At 37.9% G+C, this 21,798-nt stretch overlaps 1 protein-coding gene and 1 long non-coding RNA gene across 5 annotated transcripts in view; one reads left to right on the top strand and one right to left on the bottom strand.

Moving 5' to 3' along the window:
- Positions 1–260: 260 nt before the first annotated feature.
- Positions 261–21,798, top strand: part of mbtd1 (mbt domain containing 1) — a 138,669-nt gene continuing 117,131 nt past the window's right edge. For 3 of the 4 annotated variants that reach the window (XM_061908629.1, XM_061908626.1, XM_061908627.1), the window contains exons 1-3: positions 261–422; positions 11,686–11,890; positions 13,485–13,618. In XM_061908629.1, coding sequence (XP_061764613.1) covers positions 402–422; positions 11,686–11,890; positions 13,485–13,618 — 360 coding nt within the window. In that variant the 5' untranslated portion in view covers positions 261–401. The remainder of the gene's footprint in view (positions 423–11,685; positions 11,891–13,484; positions 13,619–21,798) is intronic. The other variant, XM_061908628.1, reaches the window with a different exon arrangement.
- Positions 9,266–10,071, bottom strand: LOC133557057 (uncharacterized). Its single transcript, XR_009807669.1, has 3 exons — positions 9,989–10,071; positions 9,548–9,607; positions 9,266–9,453 (listed from the first exon to the last, which is right to left on the bottom strand). It is a non-coding gene; the product is annotated as an uncharacterized LOC133557057 (long non-coding RNA).

The raw sequence follows: 21,798 nt of genomic DNA on the forward strand, positions 1-21,798 counted from the left end.
AAGTAATGTCCTAGAGTTTGGGCATTCGAAAAATAGTCAATGCTTTATAAAAAATCATATAAAATAAAATGAAATATATACAATGTAAACAACAAATATTCACTTGAATGTACACATTATATACATTATATACTATAATTGTATTGTGTCCACTACAAATTTGAGGGACATCCTTTTCGATTATTAAAGGAACATGTTTGTGTTGCTGTTGAGTGACGTCATCTTCGGGATTCACCAATCACCCAAAAGTAGGTTAAAGTGGCGCATGCGCATAAGAGAGAGAGTAATTTGTTGATATCCTGTTTGGTAGTCCTTTCCTATTAGCTGTTTTCCTTTAACAGTTCAAGGGTACTTTTCATTTAAAGCGCACTGTAACGTCAACGTGTTCATATGAAGGGCTAATGGAAGACACACGGGATCTGGTGAGTAAAAAAACATTTAAGGCCGCAAGCCTTCATTTGCGTTGGCTTTACTTCACACAATCCTTTGTTGTTGTGTATTTAGTAGAGCTAGCTACTACCATCATAGACCATCATTTACCACTAGAAACACATATTTTATATTTACAAGCTTCACTAATAATTGCCCAATCACACTCAGCTAAACTTGTTCTTTTACACTTAAACGACTGAGTCCCAGTTGCATCTAAAATGTTTTCGCTAGCAAGCTGTGCTAATGCTACTTAACGTCTTTGTAGTTAAATGCCTTCAAAATGTACCGTTTCGTACTATCCTTAACATTGTCCCTTTTGTCTCTAAATTGGAAACATTTGACCATTCCTCATGATCCTCGTTATTCTTAAATCGAGTTCTTATATCTTATCTCGAATATATGGGAAGATTAATGTATAGTTTAGTATCTAACACTTGTTTATATTACTGTACCTTCATGTCAAACGTAACTATTTCCCATTGTCCTTATTATTCTATGTTATGTAAAAATGAATGCATAGTTCCCTCTCTCTAACCAAGGTAAACACTGTCTAGGAAACCTGCCGAGGTTAAATAGACAAGGGGTGTTTAAAGTGCGGTCCCATGTGGTTAGTGTATTTATAATGTATGCCTGGTCAAATTTTACTGACACTAAATCTTGTGAATTTCACAAGCTATGTATATATATATATATATATATATATATATATATATATATATATATATATATGTATATGTGTATATGTATATATGTATATGTGTATATGTATATATGTATATGTGTATATATATATATGTATATATATATGTGTATATATATATGTATATATGTGTGTGTGTATATGTATATATGTGTGTGTATATGTATATATATTGTGTGTATGTATATATGTATGTATTCGATAATAGATCGATTTTTTTCGATTCGATACTCGATTCAAAAACGATATTTTTCCGATTCAAAACGATTCTGTATTCATTCAATACATAGGATTTCAGCAGGATCTACCCCAGTCTACTGACATGCAAGCAGAGTAGTAGATTTAAAAAAAAAAAAAAAAAAAGCTTCTGTAATTGTAAAGGACAATGTTTTATCAACTGATTGCAAAAATGTAAATTTGTTTTAACTATTGACGAACCAAAAATATGACTATTTTATCTTTGTGAAAACATTGGACACAGTTTGTTGTCAAGCTTATGAGATGCGATGCAAGTGTAAGCCACTGTGACACTATCGTTCTTTTTTTTTTATTTTTGTAAATGTCTAATGATAATGTCAATGAGGGATTTTTAATCACTGTTATGCTGAAATTATTATTATATATATATAGTGTGTGTATATATATATATATATATATATATATATATATATATATATATATATATATATATATATATATATATATATATATATATATATATATATATATATATATATATATACATCCATTTTCTACAGCTTATTGCCCTTTTAGGGTTGCGGGGGGTGCTGGCGCCTATCTCAGCTACAATCGGGCGGAAGGCGGGGTACACCCTGGACAAATCACCACCTCATCGCAGGGCTAACAGAGATAGACAGACAACATTCACACTCACTAGGGCCAATTTAGTCCTGCCAATCAACCTATCCCCAGGTGCATGTCTTTGGAAGTGGGAGGAAGCCGGAGTACCCGGAGGGAACCCACGCATTCACGGGGTGAACATGCAAACTCCACACAGAAAGATCCCGAGCCTGGATTTGAACCCAGGACTGCAGGAACTTTGTATTGTGAGGCAGACGCACTAACCCCTCTACCACCGTGAAGCCCTATATATATATATATATATTAGGGCTGGGCGATATATCGAGGGTTTGTCTCTGAGCGATATAGAAAATTACTATCGTGATATCAGAATCAGACATACTTTATTAATCCCCGAGGGTAAATTAAAATTTCAGCACAATCCCGTTCAAGAGCAGACAAACACTAAAGGGAGACAGATCAGGATACTCATAGCCATAGTACACACATGTAAGAGGGAAACATCACATATCAAAGAACACAAAGGACTTTAAAGACATTAAAAGAGCAGAGCTGATGCAACCAGCCACTTTTACATACGGCTACGAATAAAAAGTAAAAGAAACATATACACTGTGGTGGCCTCTGCGGTGTTCCACGCCATCGTCTGCTGGGGTGGAGGGAGCATGGCCAGAGACAGGAGCAGACCCAACAAAGCAACCAAGAGAGCCGACTCCACTCGGCCGTCAACCAACTCTCGGCCAATGTCCAGTCTGCATGGATGAGCAAGGATGCGTCCAAGGAGATTGAGGTGTCCGATTCCTGCTCATTCAGCCAAGACACTGGGAAGCTTGTCCGTCCCGGCGTTCGGTGCTTGCTCCGCAGCCCTGTCTCTTCATCCGCATCTCCTCCAGTCCCTCCAAATGTGTGGCAGAGACCCAGCAGCTGGTCTCCATGGCCAAAAGGCTCTCCGGGAGGGAGATCCAGAAGTCCACAAAAAAACAACGCCGAAGTCACGAAAGTGCCACCCCTTGTCACACAGTCCCAAAGAGTCCCGGACCAAAAGGCAAAAAAATCTATATATATAATAGATGAAAACAAGAGGGAAACACAAAAGGATGACACAAGAGCACAGAGCTCCTGCCAACAGCAGCCACTGCAGCGGCGTCATCTTGGGGAAAAACATTTTTTTATTCGAGTATACGTTCTCATGCAGTAGCTTTTAGCTGTGTGCATTACACTACAGGCTCTTCCCTCTCCTTCTTGTGTCTCCTTCTCACAGGCAGTAAACGCACCTTCTTACACGTCTCATACTGTCACGTAATACGTCACATACATATACGCCCTCACGGAGCACAGAGGTAGCAGACTGGGTAAGGTTAGCTGTGATGCTAGCGAAGCCGTGCAAGTGGTAGTACGAGAGAAAGAAGGAGCTAATAAAGCAATAATTAATTCCCAAGAAAACAGCAGGGGGTCCATCGTCTGGCGGTGGTTCGGTTTCAAGCGGGAAGATGTCGAATAGACTACTTTAATTTGTCGAGTGTGGGGTTACAAGCATTGCTCCCAAAAGTAGCATTACTGCTAATATGTATCATCATTTGAAAAGTCACCTGCTAATAAATGTTTAATAAATAGAGTTTTGGTCAATTGACTTAGTTGTGATTTCCTTCTCTGTATGTATGATTTCCTTCTATGTATATATATATATGTATATGTATATATATTAGGGGTGTAACGGTACACAAAAATTTCGGTTCGGTACGTACCTCGGTTTAGAGGTCACGGTTCGGTTTATTTTTGGTACAGTAAGAAAACAAGAAAATATAATTTTTTTTGGTTATTTACCAAATTTGTAAAAAATGGTATAACATACATATACACAGGGTCTATTGCCAGGATTAATACATTTATAACATATATAAAATGAAAACTAAACAAGTTTCCTAACAAAACCTTTCTACATATAAAATGCTTTTTTTGATTGATTGACTGATTGAGAATTTTATTAGCAGATTGCACAGTACAGTACATACAATTGACCACTAAATGCTAACACCCCAATCAGTTTTTCAACTTGTTTAAGTCAGGGTCCACGTTCATCAACACCGCCCGCCGTTTTTTGTAGACATGTTCCATAAATATTGATGTTAAAGATTTCTTTTTTTTTAAAGAAATCTTTAGAATGAAGTTCATGAATCTAGATGGATCTCTATTACAATCCCCAAAGAGGGCACTTTAAGTTGATGATTATTTCTATGTGTGGAAATCTTTATTTATAATTGACTCACTTGTTTCTTTTTCAACAAGTTTTTAGTTATTTTTATCTTTCTTTCCAAATAGTTCAAGAAATACAACAACAAATGAGCAATATATATATATATATATATATATATATGTATATATATATATGTATATATATATGTATATATGTATATATGTGTATATATATATATATATATATATATATATATATATATATATATACATTATAAATACATACACAAGTATATGATACACAAATAATCAAATGTCAATCAATTGAAATAGACTATCATTTAGTGCATATAGTGTATGACCTAACTTGGAGTAAAGTTGTGTACCAACGAATATATAAAATGCCATGCAATTTTTATTCCATTAATGTTTTCATAAGCAACTTATGTTCAATGTTTACAAAAAAGTAAACAAATACATGTGTGTTACATGTGTGTGGTCGTTGACTGCCAGGAACCAAAATAAACATTCACGATACAGCACATAAACAACATTGACAGGTCTTCAAGAACTGCTGAGTTTGAAGGACACACAATCGACTAATTTAGCACTCCATTTAAACTATGAAATCAACATACCTGAAGAAGTTGTGTAGTTTGCTAAATATTTCCCCAGCAGCCTGTAATTGTTCGTGTTTCCTTTTTTTGATTCGTTCCTTCCTCGGCATTTTGAGAGCTGCCTTACCTAAATTCACCGAACACCTGACGTCCTTCCAGACCCTGATGCAACGAGTGTATCTCGCGGAAATTCTCCGAACAACTCGACTGTTCTCATTGTTAACCTTTGACACACGCTTCCAAATTGGCTGCGCCTATGTTGTTTGTACTGATTAACGTAAATTAAGCAATGTCGTAAACATTTGAAAATGTAAGAAAGTAAGTTGGGGTGATTTTATCAATTTTCTTATCACGGTTATTGTGTCCAAAATTATCGCTGTTATCATAATTATGGCACTATTTTTAAATGTGTTCAAAAAGTACTTGTACATAATTTTTTAAACGAATAATACATTCAACATGATATACTTTTTAGTAGAAACATTATTGTAGATAACTGTTACATGTACCTCAAGTATAAATTAAATGTGCATATGAATGCAACATAAGCATTATTAACAGTAATTTTGCAGAAAGTAAATATCATAAATACAAACCCCGTTTCCATATGAGTTGGGGAATTGTGTTAGAGGTAAATAAAAACAGAATACAATGATTTGCAAATCCTTTTCAATCCATATTCAATTGAATGCACTATAAAGACAAGATATTTGATGTTCAAACTCATAAACTTTATTTTTTTTTGCAAATAATAATTAACTTAGAATTTCATGGCTGCAACAGGTGCCAAAGTAGTTGGGAAAGGGCATGTTCACCACTGTGTTACATCACCTTTTCTTTTAACAACACTCAATAAACGTTTGGGAACTGAGGAAACTAATTGTTGAAGCTTTGATAGTGGAATTCTTTCCCATTCTTGTTTTATGTTGAGTTTCTGTCGTTCAACAGTCCGGGGTCTCCGCTGTCGTATTTTACGCTTCATAATGCGCCACACATTTTCGATGGGAGACAGGTCTGGACTGAAAGCGGACCTGGAAAGTACCCGCTCTCTTACAAGCCACGCTGTTGTAACACATGCTGAATTTTTGCTTGGCATGGTTTTGCTGAAATAAGCAAGACATTAACGGTGCCTTCACAGATGTGTGTGTTACCCATGCCTTGTGCACTAATGCACCTCCATACCATCACAGATGCTGGCTTTTGAACTTTGCGTCGATAACAGTCTGGATGGATAGCTTCCCCTTTGGTCCGGTTGACACGATTTCGAATACTTCCAAAAACAATTTGAAATGTGGACTCGTCAGACCACAAAACACTTTTCCACTTTCCATCAGTTCATCTTAGATGATCTCGGGCCCAGAGAAGCCGGCTGCGTTTCTGGATATTGTTGATAAATCGTTTCACTTTGCATAGTAGAGCTCTTTCTTGCACTTACAGATGTAGTGACGAACTGTATTTAGTGACAGTGGTTTTCTGAAGTGTTCCTGAGCCCAAGTGGTGATATCATTTAGAGATTGATGTCGGTTTTTGATACAGTGCTGTCTGAGCGATCAAAGGTCACGGTCATTCAATGTTGGTTTCTGGCCATGGGGACGGCGTGGCGAAGTTGGTAGAGTGGCTGTGCCAGTAATCTGAAGGTTACTGGTTCCATCCCCACCTTCTACCATCCCAGTCTCGTCCCTTGTGTCCTTGGGCAAGACACCTCACCCGTGCTCCTGATGGGTCCACGTCGTCAGTGTGTGAATGTGTGTGTGAATGGGAGAATGTGGAAATACTGTCAAAGCGCTTTGAGCTCCTTAAAAAGGGGTAGAAAAGCGCTATAAAAGTACAACCCATTTACCATTTACCATGCCGATTACGTGGAGGGATTTCTCCAGATTCTCTAAACATTTTGATGATATTAGCCGATCCGATCTACTTTATTCATATAGCACGATTAAACAACAAAATGTTTCCAAAGTGCTGCACAACAATATTAAAAACAACATTCAAATACTATCCTGAGCTCCACCAATGACTGAATAAAAACAAAAAATAAAAATAAATACATAGAAAACCAATATAAAAACAATATAAAATAAATATGATTAAAAACGATTTTAAGGTTGAAACCAATTAAAACAGTAAATAGAAGAGGACCACACAACTCACGTAGTATTAAAAGGACTGTAGATGTTGAAATCCCTAAATTTCTTGCAATTGCACTTTGAGAAACGTTGTTCTTAAACTCTTTGACTATTTGGTCACGTAGTTGTGGACAAAGGGGTGTACCTTGCCCCAGGGTCCTTTCTTGTGAAAGACTGAGCATTTTTTGGGAAGCTGTTTTTATACCCAATCATGGCACCCACCTATTCCCAATTAGCCTGCACACCTGTGGGATGGTCCAAATAAGTGTTTGGTGAGCATTCCTCAACTTTATCAGTATTTATTGCCACCTTTCCCAACTTCTTTGTCACATGTTGCTGGCATCAAATTCTAAAGTTAATGATGGTTTGCAAAAAAAATGTTAATCATTTTGAACATCAAATATGTGGTTTTTGTAGCATAATCAACAGAATGTGGGTTGTAAATGATTTGCAAATCATTGTATTCCGTTTATATTTACAGTGGGACAAAAAAGTATTTAGTCAGCAACCGATTGTGCAAGGTCTCCCACTTAAAATGATGACAGAGGTCTGTAATTTTCATCATAGGTACACTTCAGCTGTGAAAGACAGAATGTGAAAAAAAATCCAGGAATTCACATTGTAGGAATTTTAAATAATTTATTTGTAAATTATGGTGGAAAATAAGTATTTTGTCATAACAAAAATTCAACTCAATACTTTGTAATATAACCTTTGTTGGCAATAACAGAGGCCAAACGATTACTATAGGTCTTTACCAGGTTTGCACACACAGTAGCTGGTATTTTGGCCTATTGCTCTTTGCAGATCTTCTCGAGAGCAGTGATGTTTTGGGGCTGTCGCCGAGCACCACAGACTTTCAACTCCCTCCACAGATTTTCTATGGGGTTGAGGTCTGGAGACAGGCTAGGCCACTCCAGGACTTTCAAATGCTTCTTACAGACCCACTCCTTCGTTGCCCGGGCGGTGTGTTTGGAATCATTCTCATGCTAGAAGACCCAGCCACCTTTCATCTTCAAAGCTCTCACTGATGGAAGGAGGTTTTGGCTCAATAACTCACGATACATGGCCGCATTCATTCTTTCCTTAACACGGATCAGTCGTCCTGTCCCCTTAGCAGAAAAACAGCCCCAAAGCATGATGTTTCCACCCCCATGCTTCACATTAGGTATGGTGTTCTTGGGATGCAACTCAGTATTCTTCTTCCTCCAAACACGACGAGTTGAGTTTATACCTAAAGGTTCTATTTTGGTTTCATCTGACCACATGACATTCTCCCAATCCTCTGCTGTATCATCCATGTGCTGTCTGGCAAACTTCAGACGCGCCTAGACATGCACTGGCTTAAGCAGGAAGACACGTCTGGCACTGCAGGATTTGATTCCCTGTCTGCGTAGTGTGTTACTGATGGTAACCTTTGTTGTTTTGGTCCCAGCTCTCTGCAGGTCATTCACCAGGTCCCCCTGTGTGGTTTTGGGATTTTTGCTCACCGTTCTCATGATCATTTTGACCCCACGGGATGAGATCTTGTGTGGAGCCCCAGATCGAGGGAGATTATCAGTGGTCTTGTATGTCTTCCATTTTCTGATAATTGCTCCCACAGTTGATTTTTTCACACCAAGCTGCTTGCCTATTGTAGATTCACTCTTCCCAGTCTGGTGCAGGTCTACAATTCTTTTCCTGGTGTCCGTCGACAGCTCTTTGGTCTTGGCCATAGTGGAGTTTGGAGTCTGACTTTTTGAGGCTGTGGACAGGTGTCTTTTATACAGATAACGAGTTCAAACAGGTTCCATTAATACAGGTAACGAGTGGAGGACAGAAGAGCTTCTTAAAAAAGAAGTTACAGGTCTGTGAGAGGCAGAGAAGTTTGAAGTGACCAAATACTTATTTTCCACCATAATTTACAAATAAATTATTTAAAATTCCTACAATGTGAATTCCTGGATTTTTTTTTTTGCATTCTGTCTCTCACAGTTGAAGTGTACCTATGATGAAAATTACAGACCTCTGTCATTATTTTAAGTAGGAAAACTTGCACAATCGGTGGCTGACTAAATACTTTTTTGCCCCACTGTCCATCTAACACAATTTTCCAACTCATATGGAAACGGGGTTCGTAAATAAAAATACATGTAAAACTGTGAAAAATTGCACATGGTGGCCATAACTGCCGTTACGGCACTTGTTGTCCTAGTATACAACAATAGTGTTGGTATATGAGAGATCTAGTCTTATACATATTAGCAAACACCTCTTAACTATTTGAAAGTTTGCCAATAAAATATGACAGCGCTGCAGTGAGGCCAGGCATTCTGTCATTTTTGATGAGGGAGCCTAAGCAGCTGCTTCTGGAAGACATCAGCTATTTTGTGTGTGATAGTGATGTGCACAAAGGGGATGGCGTGGCGAAGTTCGGAGAGTGGCCGTGCCAGCAATCTGAGGGTTACAGGTTCAATCCCTACCTTCTACCATCCTAGTCACGTCCGTTGTGTCCTTGAGCAAGACACTTCACCCTTGCTCCTGATGGGTTCTGGTTAGCGCTTTGCATGGCAGCTCCCGCCATCTGTGTGTGAATGGGTGAAAATGGAAATACTGTCAAAGCACATAAGGCTCCTTAAAACAGGGTAGAAAAGCGCTATACAAGTACAACCATTTACCATTTACACTGTATGTACTGTAACTGGCATCCAACTTGCCAGGTGCATGCCATGCCCACTCTGTAAATAAGGGAAAAGCAAATGTATTATTATACTTATTATTATTATAATCAGCTGACTGACAAACACACGCAGTGACACACAAACCCTAATGCTGCATTTGTAAAAACAAAACATGTTGCAGTGTTTCTGCTAGGATTTGTTTTAAGTAATGTAAAGTAGCAACGGTCATTAACAGCACACAGCACATTAACAGAAGTACATTTTGCCCTGCTGTAGTATATCTTGTGTGCACACACTCCTTGCGCTCACTGATAGCGCCTCATAACAAGTAACTTGATACAACACATAAAACTAACTATATGAACGGTTGATAGACCAACAATGACAAGTTCATTTTCAAACACGTTCCATCATGCATTCAGCTACAAGTTGACGTACCTTGAATGTGACTGTGAATGTTGTCTGTTTATCTGTGTTGGCCCTACAATGAGAGGGCAACTTGTCCAGAGTGTCACCCTCCTACCGCCCGTGTGCAGGTGGGATATGCTCCAGCACTCCTGACACCCCATAAGGGACAAGCGGTAGTAAATGGATGGATGGATGGCAGACGACACAGTAATTGTCAGTCTCCTTCGGGGCAATGAGAATTGTCCTTTTGTTGAAGATTTTGTCAAGTGGTGTGATGTGCCCTATCTACAAGTGAACAATCTAAAAACACAAGATATGATTATTTTCGAAAGCAGGTAGGAATTACTTATGAGGGAACAATTATTAAGCGTTGTGCAATCCTATAAATATCTTGGAACCAATATTGACAATACTTTGAATTTGAGAGCTAACTGTCATGCTGTATGCAGAAGAGGTCACCAGCATTTTCACTGTCTAAGGGAATTGTCATACCTTCATATTGACAAAACCATGTTGATTTTATTTAATCTGCCTTTAATGGAATTGTTTTTATCTTTTTGTCTGGTGTCATGGTTTGGAGAGCTGCCTCTGAAGGAGGGAAACAGATTACTAATGCCAAATAATCAAGTGGTCAACTCAACTTATTAGTGAGTCTTTGCTGAGTTTGGAGTCCCTGTACACTTGGCAGGTGCAATTAGAGCAGAAATCTCCTGCCTTCTTTATTGTGAGTTGCAGTTCCTCACGTTTGGTCGGAGGCTCAGGGTTCTAAGTTGCAGAACATCTTGGTTTAGGAACAGCTTTGTTGCAGCCACAGTTCTATAGCTATGTTGCACATGTTTATTTACTTTTATATATGTATTAATTAATGGTAGTTTTATCTTACTGTCTTTTACTAACTTTTACTATGCCTCTTTTTTATTATACACGTGACTTGTTCTTTCTTTCTTCTTTTCCTGGTCCCAGGCAGTCTGTCGAGTACTTTGTCATGTTTGTCATGTTGTGATCTGTTTTGTGTTAATACCTTTGTTAATTTTAATATATATGCATGTACCATTCTCCTGTATTTTACATTGCAAAACAAATCTACCTTCGGTTACAAATAAAGTCACTTGAACACTTGAACTTCAATTTACTAATCCCTTAGAGGAAATTCAGATCAGGGTAATACTTCAATGGGAAATACTAAAAATTAGCAAAGTATATTAAAAATATGTCAAACAAACCTTTAACAAATTGGTCACTATAAACTTGTTAGTTTTTTATGACTTTGCTTGCTCTGGATTGGAGTGCGTGTCACTTTGTCGTCGTCATTTCCTAAAATGTTGCACTCTTCCGCCCTTGTTGAGTTCCTCTTAACAAGATCTAAAGAAACATTTATCATTTTCGCGATTTGAACGGTTTGCACAGCCAAAAACAACAGAAGCATAATGACATTTTTCTTCAAGAAAGTCTGAATCGAGCGTTGTACCATTGAGAACAGACGCCACACGACCACCACGCATATTTATGTGTATATTTATGTATATTTATCTACATTACGTCATTAAAATCCAAGCAATACACTGTATATAGCAAAATATATTTTAGGCCATATCGACCATCCTTATAAACAAGTCATATAATGTGGTCGTATAAAAACATGTATTTTTTTTATTTTTAATATATTGTCATGAAGTATTTCTTGTCCCTAGAAAGTGATGATAATGTTGTGTGTTTTTTTAATCAAGGCTGAACGCACCCCACGTTCAGAACGTAAGCGGAGGGATTCATTTGGGATGTTTGATGGCTACGATAGTTGCAGCGAGGAGTCAACAAGCAGCTCCAGCTCTGAGGATAGTGAGGATGAAGTGGTGCCCTCCATCCCTGCCAGTCTTCCCATCATCAAGAACAATGGCCAGGTCTATACCTACCCCGATGGAAAGGCTGGAATGGGTTTGTACTTTGTTGTGTGCTTTTTCTGTAGAGTTTGCATGCTTATATGTGCTTAGAGTACATTTCAACATGTTTTCAATGATTTTTTATTTTATTGTGCAATCATATCATTTTCTTTTTGTGCACCATTACAGTATATTCTTAGGGTATTGAATTGATAGAAACCGCACTTCTCAGGTTGTTTTGTAGGACATTTTACCTAATCTAATTGGACTACAACCAAAGTTGTTTAATTTAGTCTTAAACATGAACAGATGAAGCCTGATCACATGTGAGGTCTTAGAAGGAACTAGGTTTAGAGCTGACTTATCTGGCATAAACCGAAGACAGTTAAATCCACAAGTACTAAATAGCCAAATGCTGTAAACGACCAAGCAGTCCAGTGCAGTATACGTTTGCCATTATTAGTTTCATGAAGGTAAACACTTATGTGGAAAAACTTAACACCATTCAGTTAGCCCTTCCAACTATACAAGGTTAATTTCTTTACCTGTCAAACTTGTTCAACAATCAGCTTTATTACTATGCAGTTGCAAATATTTTTTTAATACCAAAGTCATCCATGTAGAACTTGTACATGAGCAGAAAAATCTTATTTATTTCGGATGTCTTTTCCTTTTGTCACAACCTTTCAAGCACAAGGTTTAAGGGGGTCCTATTGTGCAAAAGTAACTTTTTTTTTTACCTGATTGGACCTGTGTATGTGTTTTTAGGATCCCTGTAAGTCCATGGAGGCATGACAGCGATATTTTACAAAACAATCGTGCCTTTTTCCTAACTTGCTCAGAACAAGCCGTTTGGAACTTGAGACTTTATTGAGTCTTGTCTAAGTTACATCAGCAGATATCTCCATACATAGAATAGGTTTACCAGAAGAGCTTTGCGCGTGTCCGCAATTTTATTCAGTTTGTAGTTCAAAGTTGTTGTCAGTAAGTTCCTTATTTTCTCTTTGTTATGAGGCAGACTGGCTCATAAATGCACAAGCATGCTAAAATCATCTGCAGTTGCCATTTCTAATAAAAAATGGCTTATAGTCATACTATAACTTCAATCTTTTAGTAGGCTCGATATGGATGCGCTAACAACTACAACATTGCTGACGGTTGAGACACAGTTGAAAGGGGCTTGTCCAGTAGGAGGGTTTTGGCACATAAATAAGGCTGCCCACAAAACAGTGATTTCTGAAGGGACAGTTAAAGCAGGTTGAAGGTGGTCTGTAAAACTAAATCAATCCAAAATTTTGACCAAAGAAACCTCATTATATGTTAAACCAATAAAGCTGATTCTAATGGAGAACACAAGGAAGTGTTTTAAATGTAAAAAAACCAATAAGATATTAAACTGTTTCGGTGGTCTTAAAGTAACACAAAGCAAATATTAAACAACAGTGCAAAGAGAATAAACCAAAAAAGTAGTTGCAGTAATGAAGTTGAAATAAGATAAATAGAAGGTAATGAAAACAAAAAAATATTATTTCAAATGGATAAAGAACAACTTTTTGGAACAACGGAAATCGGTTGAGGAAAAAACTTGACTGATTACTGTTTACAAAATGCGTCAACTTGCTACACTCTTGTTTTCTTTTGTTTCACAGCCACCTGTGAGATGTGTGGAATGGTTGGAGTTCGAGATGCTTTTTATTCCAAAACAAAGCGTTTCTGCAGTGTTTCTTGTTCCAGGAGCTATTCTTCAAATTCCAAAAAAGCAAGCATAATGGCAAGACTCCAGGTAGGTCCTCCCAAAGGTATTAATTCTATTTCACACTTTCTGGTTGGTCCTCCCTACGGTATTCTATTTCACACTTTATAGTACCTTACAAAAGTGAGCACACCCATCATATTCCTGCAAATAGTTAATTATATCTCTTTATGGGACAACATTGTAGAAATGCTACTTAGATGCAAAGCAATGTAATCAGTCTGTATAACTTGTATAAAGGTGTAAATGCACCCTAATATCTAAGTAACAAAAAATAAACACACAATGTGCCACCCCTTGATGTACTAATATGTTGGCTTTACCTAATACTTTTTCTTTTATCAACTACTCGTAGAACTTCTTGACCATTAAAAATATAAACCTGAAAGGATACAAGCAAAAAGGATATTTCTTTAAGTCACACATAACAGTTACATGCACACACATAGGGATGTAACTGTATGAAAATTACAATTCACGGTTATTGTGATCAAAATGATCATGGTTATCAGTATTATCACTGCATTGTTAAAGCTGCTCAGAAAGTACTTTAACACCCACACTGAATTATATTAACCAAATTTTACTTAAAATATTGAATAAAGTGTACCAAATTGTCGGAATAGGTCTTCACCTCGGGATAGGTCAGTAGGCAACATTAAATTGGCCCTAGTGTGTGAATTTGTGTGTGAATGTTGTCTATCTGTGCTGGCCCTGTGATGAGGTGGCGACTTGTCCAGGGTGTACGCCGCCTTCCGCCTGAGTGAAGCTGGCATCCCCGGCACCTCGAGAGGGACAAGCGGTATAAAAATGGAGGGATGAATGGCATTCTACTATCCCAAGTTAGAGGCACGATTTATGATCTAGAAGTAACTTTCATAAGCAGGGAACGAAGACACCGCTCGCTAATTAAAATGGGCACCCAAGCGTGTGATTACAGGGCCGCTCTTAATAGTTAATCTACGTTAGCGCTTATAATAACAATGTCATACTTGCTTAATATTCAATTCATAAAATGTAACTGCGAGTATTGTTGGCCGTTTTAGATGTTTTTCATTGTAAGCGGACTTTAATGATTGTGAACGATAGGCAAAATAAAAAGTGCAGTTCCCCTTTAAAATTACCAAAATATGGTAAATATTATACATATTACATATTGGTGTTAATGTGTCTGTTACTATATATACTTACAGCTTGTATATAAAACGTTTTTGGTGGATTTTTAAAAATTTGTTTTCCAGGGCTTTGAAGGCATCACAGGTGAAACCCATTAGCTGCAATTGTAGCCCCTTTTTGCGAGAGTTTTTTTAAAATAGTCATTAGAATCCTAAAAAAAAAAGACACACACTGGAAAAACTCAACTCTCATCAAGTATTTATTTGTAATTTCTAGTTAAAATATCTAAACAAACCTAATGCAAGTAATTTTTCAAGGAGACATAACTTGTTTTTAGGCAATACATCTTCTGGGGAAAAACATGCTACTTTTGAGCATCACACGTTTTACATAAGACACCACACTTTACAATACAAGTAAGTATAGCTAAAAATAAGTTTTGAGTGCTAATTTCATGTTCAACAAATCTTACCAAGACAATTTTTACTTTTATCATTACAGGCAAAAATAAATTGCACAGGAACAAATAACTTGAAGTCTGGGAAAGATTTGTTGAAATAAAAAAATATCAATTAAAACTTATTAGATATATAGTGGGGCAAAAAATTATTTAGTCAGCAAGTTCTCCCACTTAAAATGATGACAGAGGTCTTTAATTTTCATCATATGTACACTTCAACTGTGAGAGACAGAATGTGAAAGAAAAATCCAGGAATTAACATTTTAAAGATTTTATTCGTAAATTATGGTGGAAAATAAGTATTTGGTCAACCATTCAAAGCTCTCACTGATGGAAGGAGGTTTTGGCTCAAAATCTCACGATACATGGCCCTATTCATTCTTTCCTTAACACGGATCAATCATCCTGTCCCCTTAGCAGAAAAACAGCCCCAAAGCATGATGTTTCCACCCCCATGCTTCACAGTAGGTATGGTGTTCTTGGGATGCAACTCAGTATTCTTCTTCCTCCAAACACGACGAGCTGAGTTTATACCAAAAAGTTCTATCCATACAAAAGGCTATTAAATCTACAGATTAATTTAAAAAATATTCATGAGAATAATCGATTTGAAAAAATAATCAGTTAGTACAGCCTTATTTAATGTAGCTCCCATTACTTCCAGGATTACCTTAACTGTTTTAAAATTACGGTTTACTGGAGGTTCCCAGGTTGCTTGTGGAATCCTTCTCCACTGTTTAATGACAACACCTCCACTCTTTGTTTGAGAATTCCACACAGATGCCCAATGGGTTTTGGGTGTAAAATAATAAAAACTAAATAAATACAATTGTTGATTATGTCAAAATTACTTAAAAAAACGCTCACATAAGTATATTGTAAATAAGAAAAGTAAATACATCAATAAACAGGCTTTTACAGGTTCTTGTATGAATTGTTCCCTGCCTTTCGTTGCCTACTTTCAAGTTGATACAGGAATTCACAAAATAGGCGCTGCAAACATGAGGGTGTTCAGATTCGGTTGGAAACAGCAAGCACTTTTATGTGCATCTTTGGGTTATTTCAACAACATTTTTCCAACACTATTTCTACGGGCGAGAACAGTGCATCTTGACTTCCTGACTCTTATAGGCTTGTTTCCACCCCATGTGCTTGCAACCAAGGAGGCCACAGCAACCGGACACTATGTGACATGCAAGAATCAGATAGGATAGACTTCTATTTAGCCCACAATAGGGAAATTATTTGGTTTCAGTGCCGATTTTTCAAGCAGACTAACAAAAATTTAATGTAATTAGGAACTAAAAAATAGTAATAAATAATAAATAGTCCATAGTGTGCACCAATGATTGCACTTTGTATATTTTTATACACATCCTCACTAGGATTGGGCATCGTCTGAACTTGGACACTTCTGGTTGCAGTTCCCACCAAATCTTGATTCCGATTCTTTCAAGTCATGATCAAAAATGTACTAATTTACAGGACTATTTTTAAGCGTGAGACAAATATTAACCTTTTGAACCTGAATATAAATGCTATGAAGCTTCTTTCCACAGAAGTACATATTTGTTTTTATTTTTTGATATGTTATTTTTTATTTGTGATAATCTCATAGAAAATATTTAGAGTCTGTTGTTTTTTGAGATAGTGGAGGCCGTACAAGGGTTTTATTCAGTCGATTGAGTAAAATTGGTCTAAACCAATCACATTTATTAACTGTAAATTTTGAAATTTGCTTATGGTGAATATTTTAAATAGTTAAACAATCTCACGCAATATTTAAACAACTCCTGTATTTTCTTTTATTTCAAACAATTGTTTGATAAAAACAATAAATTTTTCTTTTGGACATGTTTGAATTGTGAATTTTTAAAGAGGAAATTATTCCAATGTAACTTTGTTTGAATTAATCTAAACTAAGTCAACCACTAAACAAAAGCAAACACTAATATCTATTAGTTACTGAAATACTTTGGGTTTTACCCTTCTCTCATCTCTAGGGACTTTTTCCCTGAGTTTGTAAATATTTACAGAAACGTAAAGAAAAAAAAAGATTTTGGGAAAATAAAAATATCACTCTAGTACAAACATTATGATTGGTCGGGTTACGTATGAGAACAACCATGATGATTGGCTGGTTTACGTATGATGAGTCACGAATGGCTTCGATTAGGGCAAAACGTTAGCCAATCGTAACTCATCATACGTCACATGAAATGCATTGTTTACGAAAGTAAACATGGCTGTCGGTCTCGCCGCATTTGTGACAATTTGGATCATTTTGTGCAATCAAAGTCATTATTTTCTCAAATGAATTATTGCATGCAGAAGGAAAAGGGCAAGCATTTTGCTGTTGCGGAGCAGACACAAGTGGCGCAACTTTGACGTGAGTTCCTAAAATATATAGTTTTGCCTGTTTTCTGCTCATTTGTCAACCCAAGCTAAGTTATATAAAAGTTAAACAGGATTCCAGGCCTGGCATAAAAAATTGTTCGATTTTATTGATTTCCGTTCATTTAAACAAAGAGTTTATTATCTGACTTGTGAGACAAATGTTTTGCACTTTTCCTTCTACCAGGTTATTGTAATTTTGCCACTGTGGTGTCTGTTGAAAGAGTAATTTATCCTGTCTCCATTCTACAAAATCCATTGGCACGTTGTGTAATTCCTAAATAAAAACAGAATACAATGATTTGTAAATCCTTTCCAACTTATATTCAATTGATTAGACTGCAAAGACAAGACATTTAATGTTCGAACTGAAAAGCTTTTTTTTTGTTCCGAATAATCATTAACTTATGATTTAATGGCAGCAACTCATTGCAAAAAAGTTGGCATAGGGCCATTTTTACCACTGTGTTACATGGCCTTTCCTATTAACAACACTCAGTAAATGTTTGGTTACTGAGGAGACCAAGTTTTGAAGCTTTTCAGGTGGAATTCTTTCCCATTCTTGCTTGATGTACAGCTTAAGTTGTTCAACAGTCTGGGGTCTCCTTTGTGTTATTTTACGCTTCCTAATGCGCCACACATTTCCAATGGGAGACAGGTCTGGACTACAGGCAGGCCAGTGTAGTACCCACACTCATAGTAACTCTTTTTCTATGAAGCCATGCTGTTGTAACACGTGGCTTGGCATTTTCTTGCTGAAATAAGCAGGAGCGTCCATGAAAAAGACTTTGCTCTGATGGCAACACAAGTCGCTCCAAAACCTGTATGTACCTTTCAGCATGATTGGTGCCTTCGCGGATGTGCAAGTTATCTATGCCTTAGGAACTAATACACCCCCGTACCATCACAGATGCTGGCTTTTAAACTTTGCGCCTATAACAATCCGGATGGTTCTTTTCCTCTTTGTTCCGAAGGACACGACGTCCACAGTTTCCAGAAACAATTTGAATTGTGGACTCGTCAGACCACAGAACACTTTTCCACTTGGCATCAGTCCACCCGGCAGCGTTTCTGGGTGTTGTTGATGAATGGCATTCGCTTTGCGTAGTGGAGTTTTAACTTGCACTTACAGATGTAGCAGCAAACTGCAGTTACTGACTGTGTGTTCCTGAGCCCCTGTGGGGATATCCTTTACACACTGATGTCGCTTTTTGATGCAGTAACCCCTGAAGGATCGAAGGTCCGTAATATCTATGCTTACGTGCAGTGATTTGTCCAGATTCTCTGAACCTTTTGATGATATTACGGACCATAGATGGTGAAATCCCTAAATTCCTTGCAATAGCTCGTTGAGAAATGTTGTTTTTAAACCGTTTGACAATTTGCTCACGCATTTGTTCACAAAGTGGTGACCCAATCATGGTACTCACCTGTTCCCAATTAGCTTGTTCACCTGTGGGATGTTCCAAATAAGTGCTTGATGAGCATTCCTCAACTTTATCAGTCTTTTTTGCCACTTGTGCCAGCTTTTTTGACTTGTGCCAGCTTTTTTGAAACATGTTGCAGGCATCAAATGCCAAATGAGCCAATATTTGCACAAAAAAAAAGCAAACAAAAGGTTTTCCAGTTCGAACTTTAAGCATCTTGTCTTTGCAGTCTACCGGTATTCAATTAAATATACAGTCGCGATCAAAAGTTTGCATACACTTGTTAAGAACATAATGTCACGGATGTCTTGAGTTTCCAATAATTTCAACAACTCTTATTTTTTTGTTATAAAGTGATTGGAGCACATTTTTGTTGGTCCTAAAAAGTATTCATGAAGTTTGGTTCTTTTTTGAATTCATTATTGGTCTACTGAAAATGTGAACAAAACTGCTGGGTCAAAAGTACACATACAGCAATGTTAATATTCGGTTACATGTCCCTTGGCTAGTTTCACTACAATAAGGCGCTTTTAGTAGCCATCCACAAGTTTCTGGCAAGCTTCTGGTTTAATTTTTGACCCCTCCTCTGGACAAAATTAGTGCAGTATTTATTTTTTTGGTTTTCTGATATAGACTTGTTTCTTCAGCATTGTCCACACATTTGAGTCAGGATTTTGGGAAGGCCATTCTAAAACCTTAATTCTAGCCTGATTTAGCCATTACTTTACCACTGTTAAAGTATGTGTGGGGTGATTGTCCTGTTGGAACACCCAACTGCGCCCATGACCCAACCTCCAGGCTGATGATTTAAGGTTGTCCTGAAGAATTTGGAGGTAATCCGCCTTTTTTATTGTCCCACTGTCAGCAAAACAGGCCTGACATCACATGGGCAAAGATAAGACCTTCTGGAGAAAAGTTCTGTGGTCAGATGAAACAAAAATTGAGCTGTTTAGAAAAGGTGAGGCCTTTTAATCCCAAGAACACCATCCTACCGTCAAGCATGGTGGTGGTAGTATTATGCTCTGGGCCTGTTTTGTTGCCAATGTAAGTGGTGCTTTACAGACAGTAAATGGGACAATGAAAAAGGAATTTTACCTCCACATTCTTCAGGACAACCTAAAATCATCAGCCCCGAGGTTGGGTCTTGGGCGCAGTTAGGTGTTCCAACAGGACAGTGGCCCCAAACGCACGTCAAAAGTGGTAAAGGAATGGCTAAATCAGGCTATAATTAAGGTTTTAGAATGGCCTTCCCAAAGTCCTGACTTATATGTGTGGACAATGCTGAAGATGTTGGAAAACCAACAAATTTAGCTGAACTGCACCAATTTTGTCAAGAGGAGTGTTCAAAAATTCAACCAGAAGCTTGTGGATGAAACCAGCAAAAGCGCTTCATTGCAGTGAAACTTGCAAAGGGACATGTAATCAAATATTAACATTGCTGTATGTATACTTTTGACCTAGCTGATATGCTCACATTTTCAGTAGACCCATAATAAAGTCATAAAAGATCCAAACTTCATGAATGTTTTTGTGACCAACAAGTATGTGCTCCAATCACTATATCACAAAAATATAGGAGTCGTAGAAATTATTGGAAACTCAAGACAGTCAGTAAGTTATGTTCTTGACAAGTGTATGTAAACTTTAGACCACGACTGTAGGTTGAAAATAATTTGCAAATCATTATATTCTGTTTTTATATAAGATTTACACAACATCCCAACTTTACTGGGGTTGGGTTTTGGACAGTAAGGTCACAGTAACAAATGCATTTAAAGTGCAATGAGATAGCAGGATTTTGAACAGTGTGAGTGACATCCTTAATTGATGAAGTGCAGATTCAATAGTTCTAACTCTTAGCTTTGTACTGTGGTAGTCGAGATAATGGGGCAAGAGAGTAGTAGTTCTGAGCCGGTTAGTTTATTATCAGACTTCCTTCAAAAAAACCCTTTAAACCTGGACGTGTGTCCCTAATATGTGGTCACATCCGGCCTATCCACCAATCCACAACTGATGATGAGAACATTTAGTGCCCAGCTGCACAGCCCACCCCCGAAACACCATATTTGGCAAAAATCAAAACCAAACTTCAAAGAGAGAAAAACGAACCAAAAAAACACAGAAACCACCAAATTAGGCTTTTTTAGGTGGTCTAATAGGACGCCCATAGCGACTACTCCGCACAGTATACATAGACACAAACAATGGTGCCCCTGGGGGCCAACCTGGACGACGGCGAGCCTGGGCCGGAACAGTGGGCAATTCAGACCGTTTGTCAAAAGAGGGAACATGGTCCAGAAAAAATGCAGAGATTGAGTGCAGGCAGCGTCACGAGCAGGCTTTATCCAATCAACAGTAACCCTCTCATGGCGACCACACAACTCTATGACAAAGTTCTTGAGCTTTGCCTTCACCACCTGAAGGGGACCGTCATAAGAAGGTTGTAGTGGAGAGCGATGACCACCGTGAGGGAGGAACACAAACTCTGCTGTGAGGAGGTCCTTGGGCATACGGAAACAAGGTAAACCGTGATGCATGGGGACTGGCACCACTGCTTTGGTGGCCTTCTGAGCATCAGGGCGATGGACCACAAATGTCCCTCGACCTGAGGTTGTGGGCAGGAAGTCGCCTGGCACCCTCGGGGACTGATTGTAGACCAATTCAGCAGCAGAGACCTGGAGGTTTTCCTTCGCAGCAGAGCGCAGGCTCAACCTTACCCACGTTAAACGGTCAACCCAGCCACTGTTTGTGAGACTAGCCTACAGGGCAGCCTTTAGCGAGTGATGAAACCATTCACACAGCTCGTTCGCTTG

The sequence above is a fragment of the Nerophis ophidion genome, linkage group LG08 (genome assembly GCF_033978795.1).
Source record: "Nerophis ophidion isolate RoL-2023_Sa linkage group LG08, RoL_Noph_v1.0, whole genome shotgun sequence".
In the NCBI taxonomy this organism is placed as follows: Eukaryota; Metazoa; Chordata; class Actinopteri; order Syngnathiformes; family Syngnathidae; genus Nerophis; species Nerophis ophidion.